The sequence below is a fragment of the Pelodiscus sinensis genome, chromosome 1, assembly GCF_049634645.1.
Source record: "Pelodiscus sinensis isolate JC-2024 chromosome 1, ASM4963464v1, whole genome shotgun sequence".
NCBI classification, from domain to species: domain Eukaryota; kingdom Metazoa; phylum Chordata; order Testudines; family Trionychidae; genus Pelodiscus; species Pelodiscus sinensis.
The window spans coordinates 92,952,524-92,969,207 of NC_134711.1; the positions used below are offsets into that span (position 1 = coordinate 92,952,524).

The window sequence follows — 16,684 nt, forward strand, 5'->3', positions numbered from 1 at the left end:
ACATGCACAGCTGCAGGTTTCAAAGGTAGGTCTGTAGCTCTGGGGAAACCCCAGTGCCTAGAATTGATCTGCTAGCAAATTGAGGCTCTTTTTGATCAGTTTGTGGTTCTTGGTGCGGCTGTTGTTTTGGAGGACTCCTTTGAAGGTGGAGTAAAGGCCCTCACTCCTTCCTCCTGCCCCCCTCCTGGGTGGGGGATACCCACTGGAAAACATTAGCCAAAAGGAGACCACAGCGAAGCAGAAGAGCAAGGGTTGGTGTATTCGGATCTCTGCCGCATGTGAGAGGCCTGTAGGAGACAGGAAGTGGAGGTGTTCATGGATTCATTGTTGTCTCTGTGCCAGCTCTTGTTAAGTTAAATGTTTTCCATTGAATTGCTTTTTCTTCTTAAACACTCTTTACATGTGTCTGTATTGAGGGGCAAAGTTGTGGATTGGGAGGGGTTGGTATCGGAGTGAGTAGGGAATGCTGGCTGCCCTTTGTTGTTCACACACATGCTTCAGCCCCCTAGGGACCTCCTCTAACATGCACCCCTCATCCCTGCACCATAGCACAGACCGGCACAGGCCCATGCGATGCACATAACTCACTAACCAATGCATGCGCAGACAGAGCACCCTGGATATACGCTTTGGAACACGCTCATACACACTCAGGCGCTCTCTAACCCCCCTGCACACTCCCACACATTCACATTCATGCATGCTCATACCTCACTCATCAGTGAAGGAAATATGCAAATCCTTTGGCCTCTGCTAGAATGTTGAAAGGTTATGGGTGATAGGATTTTAACAGGGCCTAATAAGGGGCTGCAGAGGGAAAGCGGCCCAGGAGCATCCAGTCTTGGCAGGCTGTGGTACTTAGCAGAGAATCATAGAAAGGGAGTAGGCAGGAATAAGTCGGACAATCAGGTGTTGTGAGAGGAGCAGTAAAGATGGCCATGTGGCAGGTAGAGAACTGAATTACCTTGCGGGGTGCTAATATACGCCAGAGGGAAGTAGGGTGAGGTAGGGTAGACACAAGATACCTTACAGACCACCTGGTGTTGGCCACTGTCAGCAGACAGGCTACTGGGCTAGATGGACCTTTGGTCTGACCCAGTACGGCCATTCTTATGTTCTTATGTACAGTGGGGTATGCAGCATTTGACAGCTGTTACCCTGCATATTCTTGGAGCTCAGTGGTCTGCATTGCTGATTGCATTCAGTGACCTTTGGGGAGGAAACATGGGCATGCTGGGGAACACACTGAAAAGTTAGGATGTACAGACAGTAGAGGCAGAGAGCTAACAGGAGGGTGGTTAGGGCATGATCCTAAAGGTTTCACTCTGCTTCTGCCTAAGTAAATAACTGAATAAACTCCCATGGGATTTCAACAGAGTTTTGTGTGTGAAAGCAATAGCAAGGTCCTTGGGATCTGGCATGGATAATAAGGAGAGGTACAGATAAGAAGATATGGATGGCAAAGGGTACACAGGAAGGGAGTGAGGGATGTACTGAGAATCCAGCCTGATGCCTGGTCTGCTGCTGGACTAGATGCCCATGATGGAGGCTGAGGAGCAACAGGAAGATGCAAACACCCCATCTGAGGATGAAACCAAGAGGAAGGCTCGTGACTGCCTGCGCTATGCACCCCTCTGGATGGTCCTTGTTTTGTTGGCTGGAGCTGGAGCACTGAGTTGGTATTTCCTAGGTAACAATTATAAGGCGTTTTGTTCTTTATGCTAATGCTGACCTGGCCTAGTAACGAGGAAGCCAATGTAGATGCTAGCTAAGTTCCTTCCCCCAAAGAGCCCTCTGTTCTCCACGCCCGTGGTTAATCTGTCTGTCTTTTGTTGTCAGACTACAGACCACGGCACTTGGAATCAACTGTTCTGCAGTTCTACTCAGGCAGCCTCCGGATCCTCAATTATCAGTACTCCCTGGATCTTGGACGGCCAGAATCCAGAGCCTTCTGGACTGAGTCAGCAAAGCTACAGAAGATGGTGAGGATGGTTTCTTATGTGGGGTCAGGACTGAGGCAGTTCTGTGCGTGGGGGAATGGGTCCTGGGTGCTTCTGCAAATGGAATCTGAGGTGGATTATACTTCAAGCAGAGAGGGATGGAGCACTGGGCGGGTCCCAAGGGAAGTCTGCTGTTGTATTGTTGCTGGGTAGTTATCAGATAGCATTCTTGTTACAGCTAAGAGAACTCATTCGTGTCACGGACTTGGATCCATATTACAATTCCAGCACAGTTTATGCCTTTGGGTAAGTGTTATGTCCACATTAATTTGCTTTTCAGGACTCTGTCTTCCCTCTCCTATGTGAAAGTTACACCTAGGTTGTGATCTTGCTCAGCAGCCAGCTGTCTTGCTGACAAGAGCTGCTGCAACCTCCATTCTTACTCCAAGGGGGCTTTGGATGAGAGCTGATCAAAAATGGAATTTCCATCCCACAGGAAATCCTGAGAATTCAACATTTATTTTCAGCCCAAACTGAAATATGGAAAAGTCCAGAAAAAAATGAAATAGGTATTATTAAAGGGTTTACTTTTGGACATGTTCTACTGAAACAATGTTCTAGCATTCTTGAATTGAAATGTTTTGTCTTGTACTATCCACATAAAATGAAACAGCACAGAGACAGACCATGGTACACCCTGGGAAATGTAGTCCTGCAAGGGACAAGGCCCATAAAGGAGAACGGAAGTAGAAAGGATCTGGAACTACAACTGCCACAGAGCTCCAAAGTGGCTCAGGCAGATGCAGAGATTAAGGTCAACCTCCTCCCAGTATTCTATTTTTATTTTCCCCAATGGTAAATTACATCAGCACTGATCTTTGCTCACAGAAAATTTCTTTTTCAACAAGCCCCCTATTTCCAGCAAGAAGTTGCTCTCCAGGTTGGTCCATTTTCTCTGTCCTTCAGCTGACAAATTATGGTGGCTGTGATTGCCTGTCATACATAAGTGGTCTCTACACAGAAGCTCCCTCTGATCAACTGAACAGAGTCTAGCATTAATCACTTTTCATTACTGGAAGTTGGAACATGGAGCCTTAAAGACAGAGATAAAAGCAAGCAGGCGCGCCCTGGTGAGCAGCTCCGGCAAGAGCTGGCTGAGCTGCAGCAAAAGCCAGCAGAGAGCTATTTAAAGAGCTGGCAGGGATGCAGGTTGCAATAGGACCGTACCTGTAAGAAATTTTAAGTTACTTTCACTGCTGCTGAAAGGTCAACATTTTCAATCTGGGTCAGCAGTGACCACAGGTAATTTCCACCTGAAGAACAGCTTAATGATCTCAGGCTAGTTTCTAAAAAAAAAAAAAAAAAAAAAAAAAAGCTTAATGATCTCAGGCTAGTTTCTAGAAGGCAAGGTTCCAGATAATTAAAACCACCATGACCAGTGGCACAAGATGGCTCTCAGCAGAACGACCAGGTATTGAATGGATGATGGACACACTGGCTGTTCTGTTCCACTAAAGGTGGATCACTCTAGGTCAGAGCTGAGGCACGTTGGTGGGGCAGCGTGTTTTGGGATTCTTGCACTACGTGTCTGATCTGTGGCCGAAGAGAGGAGTGCATCTGTCTCCGGGGTGTCGCAGGGCCGGATTAAGGCATGGGCTAGCTGGGCAGCTGCTTGGGGCGCCAACCTATAGGGGGCGCCTGTCTCCCGATTGCGGGCTGCAGCAGCTCCCAGCGGCCACCCTGCAGCAGCCGCCTGGGGTGGGGGTTGCGTTAATCCCCGCAGCGCCTGCCAGCAGCGCCCTTTCCCCTGCGGCCATGGGGCCCTGCACAGCCAGGCTCGGCCCTTCCCAGGCGGCCCCGGGCTGCGCGCCAGCAGCGGTAGCCAGGCTGGGCTGTGCCGGGCATGTGCATCCTGCCGCTGCCAGCTCCATATGCCCTCCCCCATGTGCCGGCGCAGCAGCAGGGCCCCGCATGAGCCCTCCCCCAACCCTGGGCGCAATTAAACTGTCTGCTCGGGGCGCTGGAATGGCTCGGTCCAGCCCTCAGTGAGGTGACTCTGACCCGCACTGAACTCACTTGAAATGAAAAGGATGAAAGGAAATTAATGTGCATTCTCCCTGCTAGGGAAGGGTCCCTTACCTTCTTCTTCTGGTTCACCCTTCAAGTCCCAGAGAGTCAGCATAAGGAGATGACAGCTGAGAGGGTGAACGTGATTCTTTCCGGAGAACTTCTCACCAGTACCAACAGTACTGGCAGATCCTATCAGACAGAATACCAGGTTGACCCAGACTCTCTGATTCTGCTGGGTAAGTATCAGCCACCCAGGTGTGGCCCAAACTTTCAGGATCAGGGGCTGAGACCTACAAATTGCTACAGGCAGTCTGGGGGCACATCTATAGTTAACACAAGATCCATGCTCTGGAGTTTGATCTTCTAGAGTTCTATTCATTGGGTCTAGTATAGACCTGTAAATAAAATGCTGAGGGCAGCTCCTGCCAGTGTCTGGTACTCCTCCTTTTGTGAGGAGTAAGGGAAGCCAATGGGAGTGTTTGCTCTTGTTGGTCTCCCGCAGCGTGAACGCCACCATGGCTCATCTTAAGGCTCATTTTGCATAGCTGGAGTTGCGTACCGTAAGCCAGCCTTCCAGGTCCAGTGTAGACCTGGCCTGAGAGGATAGGCCAAATTACATTACTGAAGGGGAAGGAGGAGAGGAGTGAGTTAAAGACAGGTAGAGAGAAAAAGGGGGATGAGAGAAGAAGAGAGGAATGGGAAAGTGGATACTAGAGAGAGAGACAGGAGACGGGACAGGGGGATTACAAAGTGTTTCCTCTTTGTACAGGACACTTTCCAGGAAGTTTGGTTATTCCCCTAAAGAATTATAGACTCGTGGAGTAAGAGTTGATAGTGACTGACTAGGAGCCATCTGATCGTTTCCTCTGCCTCCTCCTTCAGCTTTGGCAAACACAATTGTTCCCCACATTATATGCTTTGTTGCTTTTCTCGGTTCATTTTAAAATGTCCCAAGCAACTGGGACATCCCCTAGGAGATTATCCCACTCTGATAGACTGAGAACAGAATGCAATATATTTCAATTACAGTTGTTTCCTATTTCACGATGCTTGTAATATTTCTGTCATTTCAATTCCCTGGATTGACTTCAAGACTTTTTTCCAGTACACAAAACAGAGATCATGGCCTGCTAGTGTTGCCAGTTTTGGTTGGATATTTGCCTGGAGATTTAATCACATGACAATCTTTAAATCCCAGAGACTCCAGATCAGTCCAGTGAGGGCTGGCAACACTACAGCCTATTGGAGTGTCCTGAGATTGAGGTCCTCAGAACTTCAGGTCTTTTATAGGCCTTCATCCAAAGTTTCATTACATCATTGGAAAAAAATACCATTGATGGCACCAAGATTTGGATCAAGCCCATATTGTGATTGTTCCCTCCTTGCTCTGTGATGTGAGGCCTCTTTGTATAGAGCCCAAAGGATCTGTATGTATTTGTTGTTGTTTTTTAATTCTGCCCTAAAAAATTCATCTCTAATTTGCTATCATTGCTATTCCTGGGGCCTCCTTCACTATTGCCAGTTTCAAAGTTTCTCATTAAATAACATGTTTCCAATCATTTCCCTCTAAATACATTATCTTGCATTTTTCCCAGATAAATCTAATTTCAGTATTTCCCTACCTTATTTCTAACTTCACAGAGTTTTTTTCCTCTGTTCTCATAACTGGTTTTTTAAAATTTAGTATTCATGAATGCCATTAAAATGTTTTTTACGCCTTCTTCTGGATCATTAATGAAGATATTAAATAAGACCAAACCTAACAGCCCACTGAACACATCTCTCAGTTTAATAAATTGCCATTTAGAATTATCTTTTATTTGTAGCATATCAGTGTCTGGTGTTTTGTATGTGACAGTGCTCACATTTAAGTCAATTTAAATCAAGATTTCATTAAATACAGGCCTAATGATTCACTAAAAATCACACTACATTGCATCTTCTGCTTTCCCTTTTTCCACTAATTTAGTAATTCTATAAAAAAAGCAATCAAATTTGTCAGTACCATTATCTTCTAAAGGTTTCCAGTTTTCTCCCCTCATTCCCTTCACATTTGTTCATTATTTTATCAGTGTCTAAAGTTAGATTTGCTAAATTCTAATTGCCATAGTCATATTGGGGTTTCCCTGACTCCATGACATGTCAAAACTAAATATCTGTTGTTGAGTAAGATTTGATAGTTTGGGAAGAAGTGTGTTTAGAGCTTAGAGCAGGGCCAAAAATCAGAACCCCAGAATTCTGTCTGTGGGGTATACACTGCTTTAAAAGCAAATCACTAAATTTATGTCTTTATTTACTTGTCTCTAAAATGGAAATAAAAGTTAACAATTCCTTTACACTTTCCAGTCTCAGAGCTTGTTGAGGCTTAAGTAACTGACAGCAGTAAAGTGTTTTAAAATCCTCATCCAAATGCTCCTATGTGAAAACTCTGACTAAATTTGTTAGCTGACTCTATCATAAGGTGCCTATTTTATCAACTCACTGTTTTGTATGTGGCCCGCTCATCCAAGTTTCCCCTCACTTTTTTACTAATAGATATTTGTAATCCTGCAAACTGTCTCCAGCCACAGGATTCCAGACACAATAAACACAGGTTTGAAGTATCAATCATGTCCCTTCCTCAACTCTAAGTCTTCTGTAGAAGCCTATCTAGTATCTATAGGATTACCCTCAGCAGGCCATCTGCCTAGGAACTGTATATAATCTAGTCTCTCTTCCCTACCCTCACAACTTCTGAAACTACTGTCTTTCCACCCCAGCAGCCCTCCACTCAACAGAACTCTTGCTGCTGGCCTATATGAGGACCAGGTGATTTACAAGCTATCAGCTGATTGCTGCCTCTCAGGGTCAGCTGGGAGAAAGCTTGATAAGTCACAGGTGGATCCAGCTCCTCTAAACAGGCCAACTACCCTATGACACTATTTTTAAACAGGGTTGTGGATTGTCTTCTCTTTGTATTCCTTTGTAAAGGCACCTAGGCTACGTCTAGACTGGCATGATTTTCCGCAAATGCTTTTAACGGAAAAGTTTTCTGTTAAAAGCATTTTTGGAAAAGAGCATCTAGATTGGCACGGACGCTTTTCTGCAAAAGCACTTTTTGCGGAAAAACATCGGTGCCAATCTAGATGTGCTTTTGCGCAAAAAAGCCCTGATCGCCATTTTCACAATCGGGGCTTTTTTGCACAAAAGAAATTTGAGCTGTCTGAGGGATAGCTCAGTGGTTTGAGCATTAGCCTGCTAAACCCAGGGTTGTGAGTTCAATGCTTGCGGAGACCATTTGGGGCAAATATTTGTCAGGGACGGTACTTGGTCCTGTTGTGAAGGCAGGGGACTGGCCTTTCAAGGTCCCTTCCAGTTCTAGGCGATAGGCAATCTCCATTAATTTATTTATACACTGGCCCTTTTGCACAAAAGGACTTTTGCCCGAACGGAAGCAGCATAGTATTTCTGCAAGAAGCACTGATTTCAGACAGTAGGAAGTCAGTGTTCTTGCGGAAATTCAAGCGGCCAGTGTAGACAGCTGGCAAGTTTTTCTGCAAAAGCAGCTGCTTTTGCGGAAAAACTTGCCAGTCTAGACACAGCCCTATTGTATAGCAGGTCAATATTCCAGTATTGGGCATCTCTCAGTGGAAGTGGGAGGGCTTTGTTCTCTTTCCACCCCTGTCTCTCAGAGACTACAAGAAACTCCCAGGCTGTGTCTACACTGGCGCGATCTCACACAAAAGCAGCAGCTCTTGCGCAAAAACTTGCTGCCTGTCTACACTGGCCGCATGTTCTTGCGCAAGTAAACTGACGTTCTAATGTATAAAATCAGGGCTTCTTGTGCCAGAACTTGACGCTCCCACTCAGGAATAAGCCCCCTTGCACAAAAGCTCTTCCAGAAGAGGCCAGTGTAGCAGGCAACATGAATTTCTTGCACAAGAAAGCCCTATGGTTAAAATGGCCATCAGAGCTTTCTTGCGCAAGAGAGCGTCTACACTGGCATGGATGCTCTTGCGCAAAAGCACATGCCAGTGTAGACGCTCTCTTCTGGAAGAGTTTTTGCACAAGAACTCTTCCGCAAAAGAGTTTTTGCTTGAGAACGCGCCAGTGTAGACGTAGCCCCACTGTTTTTCAATGGAATTATTCCAACAGGAAGAAGAGGGCCCCAGATTTCTTAATTCCCCATAACTGGTGGTCTTGCTAAAGATTCCCTTTGGGCTGCAGTATTCTGTTACTCTAGTGTTCATGGTGCCAAACTCACATGGCTTGTGATCACTTGTATCAATCCTCCCTATTGTTCTCACATTTTCAGTTGGTTTCTTTCCATTCACAACCCTCTTTGGCAGATGCAGGGCCCATTCAGGTTAATGGAAAGAATCCCATTGCTTTCAAGGGCCATTGGTTCAGGCCCTGATTGAGAAGCACCTAATCCCTTTGAGATTTGGCTTCTTTTACCCCCACTTCCCGGGACAGCCTTAGAGTATGCAGTTATAGGGGGCATCCAAAAATTTAGGGCGCCTCTGGATCTTATGTCTACCCATGCCTCTTCTTACTTCTGTTCTGTGGCTGTGCTTCCTCTGGAGAGGAGCTAGTTAACTTAAAAGCAAAAAAGCCTATCCCTTGAAATAAGGGATAAAATTTGCATTAAAAATATTTCACTAGTGGGTTGCTGAAGATTATCAAGTCACATCTCTAAAAAATCGCCCCTCTCCCCAGCTGCCATTGGGCATATGGGCACCAGTTTAATAGGTCTGCGTAGGGCCCCATAGAGCCTAAGGTCAGCCCTGTCCACTGCCTTGTTCTTTCCTTCTAGAGCAAGAGAGAAGGCAAGTGGGTGGAAACACAGGAAGGGAGGCAGGGTAGAGCCTGGGAGGTGTGAGAAGCAAAGCAGTTCCCTAGCCTACTAGTGCTTGACAGTGAGCGTGGGTAAGAGGGGAAGGGCCTAAGGCTCCCTGAGGCATAGCTAAGGAATGGCAGCCTAGGTTAACAACTTACTTGTGTGGGAAGCAGCGAATATGCCTGGGAGAATACCAGATGATGGACAAGCAAAGGAGGTGAGAGACCCATGGCAGGCTGAGACTAAGAGGGACAGAGCCCATGGTAGATTGGACAAGGACAGACGATAAGATGAGTAAGGTAGATCTTGATAACAGGCTTAGTAAGGAACAAAGGCACCCCACAAAGCACTCAATGGGTGTCAGAAGGAGGCTGTTAAGCACAGAAAGGAGAGGGGTGCATCCCACAGCTTAGATTTTGGGTATTACAGAGGCTTATGTTTTTGTTTCTTTTGTTTATTTTCTTTCTAACAGAATCCAGTGTGAAAGACATAGTAGTGCTGAAATCGACTCTGGGTAGGATACACTCTCCCTTTCTTTTTTAGTTCATTTTATTTGGGAGCAGGGAACCTGCTGAGGGGCCAGAATTACAGTTTCTTGCCCTGAGATGTGAGATTCAGGAAAATGAAGGCAAGAAAATTGTATCCAAGAAGCACAGATGCTGCACACAAAGAACAACATTTTCAAAAGCACCACCGTGACTGAGCAGCCTAAGTCCCATTGACTTCCAGATCCTCAGCAGGGTTAAGTTTGGATTTCAATGGCAGTTAGGCACTGAGATATCATTGAGGAACGGGGCCCAAGTCACATAGGTGTAACAAAAGCTCTAGCTAATAGCTTTACATGTGCGCTCAGGCACTGCATGTGCATGTGATTATGATGTGTGCATTTGGAAACTCACCCTTCTCTTCACTTACACACCCCATTTCAGAGCTGCCAACCCAAGGAGAGCTAGTAGTGTCAGTAGGAGAACAGGCCACATGGACTGTAAATGGAATTCACAATAAGTGGAGGATGGGGCCAGGAACAAGGAAAACGGGGCAAACAGAAAAGAAAAAGGAGAGGGAGAATCTGCTTAGAAGAAGACAATAATTAGCACGGCGTTAGCTAGTGAGAGGGGACTGGTGTCACAGGGAGGAACTAGGGGGAAATGTGAAAATAAACTGGGACCCCTGAAAGAAACTGGGCTAACACAGAGCCCAACTCTGTAACAGAGGCTTGTATTGATAGACTACAGGAGCTCTTGTTGCTAAATCCTGTCCCAAACAAGCTTGTTTGTCTCATGGATTCAGGTTGCTACAGGTACAGCCTCATCAGGGAAGAGGAAGTCCTCAGGCTGAAGGGCCCTGACTACTTGGCCTCCAGTTGTCTTTGGCACCTCCGTGGTCCCAAAGGTCACATGATCAAGCTACGGCTGGAGTGGACCCTCCCAGAGTGCAGGGACCGGCTGGCTATGTATGATGCAGCTGGGCCATTGGAGAACCATCTTATCACCTCGTAGGTAGCTTTCATATGATAGCGATATCAGACACAGTGAGTGCTAGGAGGAAGGCCAGTCAGCTCTTGCTACTTACAAAACTGCAATAGTCCAAGGGTTTGGATGATTAAGAACAGCAACTCGGCAGGGGCAGGGATGGGAGTACAAAGGCTTGTGCTTCAGAGACCAAGGAGCTCCATGAGAACATCGCTTGGTATGGGAGTCCTCCTCAGGGCAGCCCAGATCTTAGGGTCAGGAACCTTATAAGAGGATCCTTGGACTGATCCTTAGCAAGTGTAAATCGGTACAGTTGTACTGGCTTCAGTGCAACTCTGCTGATTTTACACCAACTGAAGAGCTGGTTCTCAGATTCTCTAGGAATCGGGTCTAGCACATATTAAGGTGAGCAGGAGAACAGGGGATACAGGAAGGGTCTAAAATTACCCTAATAGATGTGGGGGACTCCTTGGTCTCAGAGTCCTCATGAAAATGGTCTGGCTTGAGACAAGAAGAATGTTCTAACCGGGGGGAGGGAGATGCTTCCTCATCCTGATCTGAGACCTTTTCTCCATGCTATACTGTGATTTAGTTTACGAGAATGAGAGCAGCAAAGGTATTTAAGCTCCTCATTTCCATTGATTTTGATGAAAGTTAGGAGCCTAAACACCTTTGAAGATCTGGGCCTTAGCATCTAGCCACATACTGGAGTTAAAACAATGAGGAGTCCTGCAATACCTTAAAGACTAGCATGTTTATTTAGGCACAAGCTTTCTTCAGCTGGAAGCCACTTTGTCAGATGCAGGAGGGACCACAGACTTGTCAAGCCCTAAGACAAGGTGGGGAGGAGCCCAGCTCCATGGTCCTGGAAGGGGGGGGGCTGGTTGCTTTCCCTTCCCCCTACCATCCATTCACCCCACCCAGAACATGCTGCTTGGGGCTCCGGCAGCAATTCAGAGGGTCTGGGAGCAGCTGCCCCCTTTGCTTCCCCGTTATCTGAATAACGTTATCTCTTCTTTCCCCTCTCTTTACTATCACTTCACTCTCCTGGTTTCCATCCGCCTTCGCATTTCCTGCTGTCGCTTTCCACTTAGATTCTATGGCTGCAGCCGTCAGGAGCCCATGGTGGAAGTCCTTTCTTCGGGCCCCGTCATGTCCGTGGTATGGAAGAAAGCGATGTATAGCTACTACGACCCTTTCATCCTCACCGCCCAGGCTGTGCCCTCTGAAGGTGAGGAAGGCTGAAGAAGCAAGGAGCTCAGAGAGCTGACACGGTTCAGATCCCTTGACAGCTAGCTGCACATATACTACAGGGCACTTTTCAACCACCATCACAAGATGCTTTCCCCTGAGCTGGAACATGGCAGCTGTTTCACGGCACACAAGAGCACCATGCCGGAGCTTGGGATAGGAATTCATTAAAGATTGTGAGGCACTTGGATACTCCAGTGAAGGCAGCCAAGAAAGGAGGGGGATAGACAGAAGTGAGGAACCCTGCATTCAGCTAAAGCAACAGGGCAATTTAGGTCAGCAGAATAGACTCCTGTTGGCAATTGGCAGCCTTATTAGCAGCCTTATTTTGCATAAAATGCCGAGGGATCTTTAATCACCATGAGCAGGATCAAGGCTTGGCTTGTCCAGGTCAGTAGGCATAAGGCAACACTCACACATCTCGGAACCACTCATGCCAGGCTGGAGCAATGGCACTGGGTCAGAAGGAAGAGTACCACCTGGGAGAGCAGCAAAACTGCTTCCTTCAATGCTGTCGACACTTCTCTGACTGTCTCCCAAGCTAGCACAAGCCAGGCCTGGCCCCGGCTTAGCTCGCAACAGCTCAGCCTGCGTAGCCCTTCCCATGTCAGGCTTTCCTATTTTTCAGCCACTTACTCATTTGTGTGCTGTACACACTGCCCTTTTCTCTGGCTCTGGTCTCTTGGCATCTCCTGCACTACAGTCCTTCACCTGACACTTCCCAGCTCTTCCTGACAAGTACTCACTGTGGGAAGCTGGCATAGCAGAGTAGAGAGGCGAGCAGGCCTCCACACCTGCCGCTGACTTCCCCTCTTGCCTGCCAAGGAGCTCCCCAGAGTGGGGATGTCTCTGGGGCTCCCAGCAAACGCAGCTGGGAAAATACAATGTGGGTCCCACAAAGAACAGGTCAGACGATGTGCACAGCAGACAGCTTCCTGTGTGTCTAGAGCAGTGGTCCCCAACATGGTGCCCACCGGGCCATTTCTGTGTGCCCACCGAGTGATCGGGGCCAGCCCCGCCCCCGGGCACGTGGTGCATTTGTGGTGCTGGCCCCTGGGTGCACAGCGTATGGGTGGCCCCGCACCTGGGTGCACAGCACAAGGGCTATGCCGGCCCTGGGCGCGTGGCACAGGCATAGCGCTGGCCCCGGGTATGCGGCACAGCGGTGGCGCCAGCCCCGGGCGCGCAGTGCAGGAGCGGTGCTGACCCCAGGTGCGCAGCACGTGGGTGATGCCGGCTCTAGGGTGTGTGGCACAGGAGCGACGCCAGCCCTGGGAGTGTAACGCATGGGTGGCACTGGCACTGGGCACACAGCATATGGGTGGCCCTGCCCCCAGGCGCGTGTGCAGCCCCGCCCCCAGGTGCCCAGCAGCCCCAAAAGGTTGGGGACCACTGGTCTAGAAAACGCCTGGCCCACACCTCCCCCCATTGTTCTTTTGGGGTGGGGCGCATCTCTCTTTTCAGCTTTTAAGGGTCCCATGTACCCAGACCGGGGCCGGGGTCTCTGTTTTGCCCAGCTGACAGCGGGCGGGATCTGTATTTTCAGACTGCCAGGTGAATGTAACGCTGCAGGGAGGCCTGGACCTGCAGGGGAAGATCAGCACGCCACACTACCCGAGCTACTACTCGCCCAACACACAGTGCACTTGGCACATGATGGTGAGTCCCTCTTGCTTCCCCTCTTTCCCCAGCCAAACCTTGCCACAGCAGTGGCTGTGGACACAACTCCAGGGCACCTTTTCCCCTCACCACTGCTCTGTGGCAATTCCTTCTGCAGTCAGACTGGCATGGCATGGGGGGGTCTCACTCAGACATTCATGAGATCACAGCCACCAAGCTCTTCCTGTAATGTTAAATGGTGGGAGGGCATCCCTGCTAGGTCCCCACCTATAGGGGAGGAAGGTTTGGGGTGAGAGGATTCCAGTCAGGAAAAGATTGGGACACATTGCCCTACAGTGCTTCCAGTTCTGGCTTTGGTTCCCTGTGACCTGACTCCTGTGGCGCTCAGCCTAGATCTCCACCCTGCAATTGTGACTATCAGATAAAATCACTGGGCAGTCACCTCCTGTTCTTCACACCTGTCTTAGTTCAGTCAGGACCCGGCATGAGAGTAGCAGGGTTGAGGAGAGAGGTGCCTTGGCACAGGTAGGGTGCAAGGCCCCTGGATTGGAACAGCAGGGGTCCTATGTATCAGGGCTGAGGTACTGCAGCAGGGTTGGGAGTAGGATCTAGGACTGGAACCGCCAGCCAGGATGGGGGTGCACTGGGGAAGGTGTTTAGGGGGACATTCGAGTGATCTAGCAGGGCGTGTTGGAAGCAGTGACTGAGGTGTGCTGGCAGAGGTCTTAGAGGCAGGCCTGGACTGACAGAGGGTGCCACACTTTAGGATTAAGGCAATGGCCATATGGAGCAGAGGCCTGGTCCCTGTGCAGACTGTGCCTAACTCTTGCCAGCTGGTACTCTATAAATTCATTGCTGTCCCATTTGCGTTCACTCCATCCATTTCATGCTGAGCCCCATTTGGCTGGGTGGGAACATAGCTTGCCGCTGCTCCCTCAGCTCTGCTCTTGGATCGCTCTCTCTGCAGGTCCCATCTCTCGACTATGGCGTTGTCCTGTGGTTTGATGCCTATGCACTGAGGAGACAGAATTTTGATCTGCCATGTACTCAAGGCCAGTGGATTATTCAGAACAGAAGGTGTGTGTTCACATTCTTGCGGGGTTGTCATGCTCCACGCCCAATCCCAGGTTACTTATCCAGGAGTTTGAATTCTCCCCCAGCCTGCTTTTGTTCAGCTGAGCGCATGGTTCTGAAGGAGGATTCTTTGCCAGCTCTAACTTCTGTCTACTTGCTCCCTCTCAGCCATTTGATTTCTGCCTTTCATGGTAACAGCTGTTCACTGTGCTGATGACACTTATTTGTCCATATCTTTTTCCATATCAAATTACAGGCAGTCCCCGGGTTACATGGATCCGACTTACATTGGATCCCTACTTACAAACAGGGTGAGGCAACCCCGCACTAGCTGCTTCCCCCCAGCAGACCCCGGAGACGCGAAGCTAGCGTCCCCCCACCCAGCAGACCAGGGAGACGCAGAGCGGCTTTTCTCAGCAGACACCTCAGCTTGAGAATAAAGGCCTGAGGGAAGTGAGGTGTGGGAGAATAAAACTGAGCTCTGGAGAAATGTTTGGCTAGAGTTTCCCCTACAATATGTACCAGTTCCGACTTACATACAAATTCAACTTAAGAACAAACCTACAGTCCCTATCTTGTACGTAACCCGGGGACTGCCTGTACTCCTCCTTGTTTGTTAACTCTGCTTATCTTAACCAAATAAATATATGGCTTTGCCTTAGCTTCCCTCAGCAAAACATCTGAGAGAGAGAAATGCTGCTCATGGACAAAGCAACATCCTCAAACCTCTCCTGTGTCACTATCAGCTTCCCTTCTTCCTCCTGCTATTTAAAACAGACTGTCTTGTTTCTCCCCTCTGTGTGCAGCCCTGGCATCCTCCCACACCTCCTGTGTTTGCAAATGTGCCTATCACCACCTCTGCAGTAGTGTCTGTGTGCACCTCTGCCTCAAATCCTCCTCCGCGCAAATCCGCCTCTGAGTCTGTCTCTTCCTGCTTTACCTAGGAAAACCTCCCTTCTGTAAAAACTTCTCTATGGCCTCCCTAAGCCCAGCTGCCATCATGGACCAGCTGTGGATTCCCACCTTCTCCCATGCACAAGGAAGCACTGCCAGCCTCAGATCCCACCTGCTGGCTTCCCTTTCATTTCAGGGGCCCGTTCAAAATTTCCCTTTTTATTGTAAACCCCTCTATGGGTCTTTTCCAGCCAACCTTGCAGACCTTGTGTCTGCTGCCCACCTGACTTCAGTAACCTTTCTGTCTTTGGACCTGATTCAGGGAGTTGATCCAATGACCTCAGACTCTCTACTATGGATGTCAGTCTATTCTCCCTCAGCTCCTGTCATCAGCAATAGTTGTCTTGTATGTCTCATTTCACCAACTTCCCCTGTACTTACATCCCTTCCTTACACATACGTTTCCTTTCCTTTCTTTCTAGCACAGCCTGTCTAACTCTTATTTAACCACGTGAAGCATCTAGGACAGGAGTTTATAGGAAAGCCAGCATAGAAATAGCACTGGATTAGACAGCCCAAATTCTGCTCTTGTGCAGACTGGATAAATTGGGATTAATGTCTCCCAAGTAGGTGGAGTCATTCTGGATTCATACTGAGGTAACAGAGTGAAATTTGGACCTTTGAACTGTGTGTAAAATACAGTTTGCAAAGAACACCCATGACAGCAGTTACCTATGTCTAGTTTTTATTGCCATCTGCATAATATTCTCCTCAAAGCTGTTGGGTCTGGAACCATTGCTCACGTCTCTCTAACTTGAAATGATGTTTGCTGCAGCCTCCATTTCAAATTATCCCCATTCTACCCTTCAAATATCTCTTTTCCCTTCCCTCTATTTATCAGTCTCTAGGGCTGCTTCATCACACATTTCCCTTTCTCTGGTCACTTGCGGCTAGCCCCTGAGCTTGGGTACAGTAGTGTAAAACCAGCCACTTCTCAAGTTGCTCTGTCCTCCGGTCACCGTTCCAGCTGAGAAGCGAGGTGCTGGTGCAGTGGAGGGCAGCACATGGTGCTAGATGGCCAGTCTGCTGAAAAAGCCTGGCCTCCCCTGTATTTCCAAGGGCATCCCCACTTTCTCTATCGCCGCTTTACAGTACCCACGTGTGTTTCCCCATCTCTGCTATCCCAGGCCTGGGGTTTGTCTTTTTCTCATGGACCAGACCCCAGTTCCCAAATGCCATGGAAACTTCCTGCCCCAATACCCTTTCCCCCATAAAAACTACATTCCCTCCTCCTCCCTTTTACCCAAGCACTGGGATATCCTGACTGAATTTCTCTATCAGGTTGTGCGGCCTACGGACCCTGCAAGCCTATGCCGAGCGAATTCCTGTTGTGTCCTCCACTGGAATCACCGTCAACTTCTCCTCTCAGATCTCCTTAACCGGACCTGGAGTGCAGGCTGCCTACAGCCTGTATAATCAATCTGATCGTGAGTACAGGGCTTCTTATAGCCTAGAGGCGCTGAAGAGAATGTAGTCCGTGTCTT

At 48.5% G+C, this 16,684-nt stretch overlaps 1 protein-coding gene across 5 annotated transcripts in view; it reads left to right on the forward strand.

Moving 5' to 3' along the window:
• TMPRSS6 (transmembrane serine protease 6) overlaps nt 1-16,684 on the forward strand; it is a 36,668-nt gene continuing 19,984 nt past the window's right edge. The window contains exons 1-11 of one of the 5 annotated variants that reach the window (XM_025189993.2): nt 1-25; nt 1,534-1,690; nt 1,840-1,982; nt 2,179-2,246; nt 4,065-4,246; nt 9,302-9,343; nt 10,120-10,324; nt 11,396-11,532; nt 13,099-13,211; nt 14,140-14,249; nt 16,482-16,627. In XM_025189993.2, coding sequence (XP_025045778.2) covers nt 1,534-1,690; nt 1,840-1,982; nt 2,179-2,246; nt 4,065-4,246; nt 9,302-9,343; nt 10,120-10,324; nt 11,396-11,532; nt 13,099-13,211; nt 14,140-14,249; nt 16,482-16,627 — 1,303 coding nt within the window. In that variant the 5' untranslated portion in view covers nt 1-25. The other 4 variants (XM_025189992.2, XM_014578916.3, XM_025189991.2 and 1 more) reach the window with 4 other exon arrangements.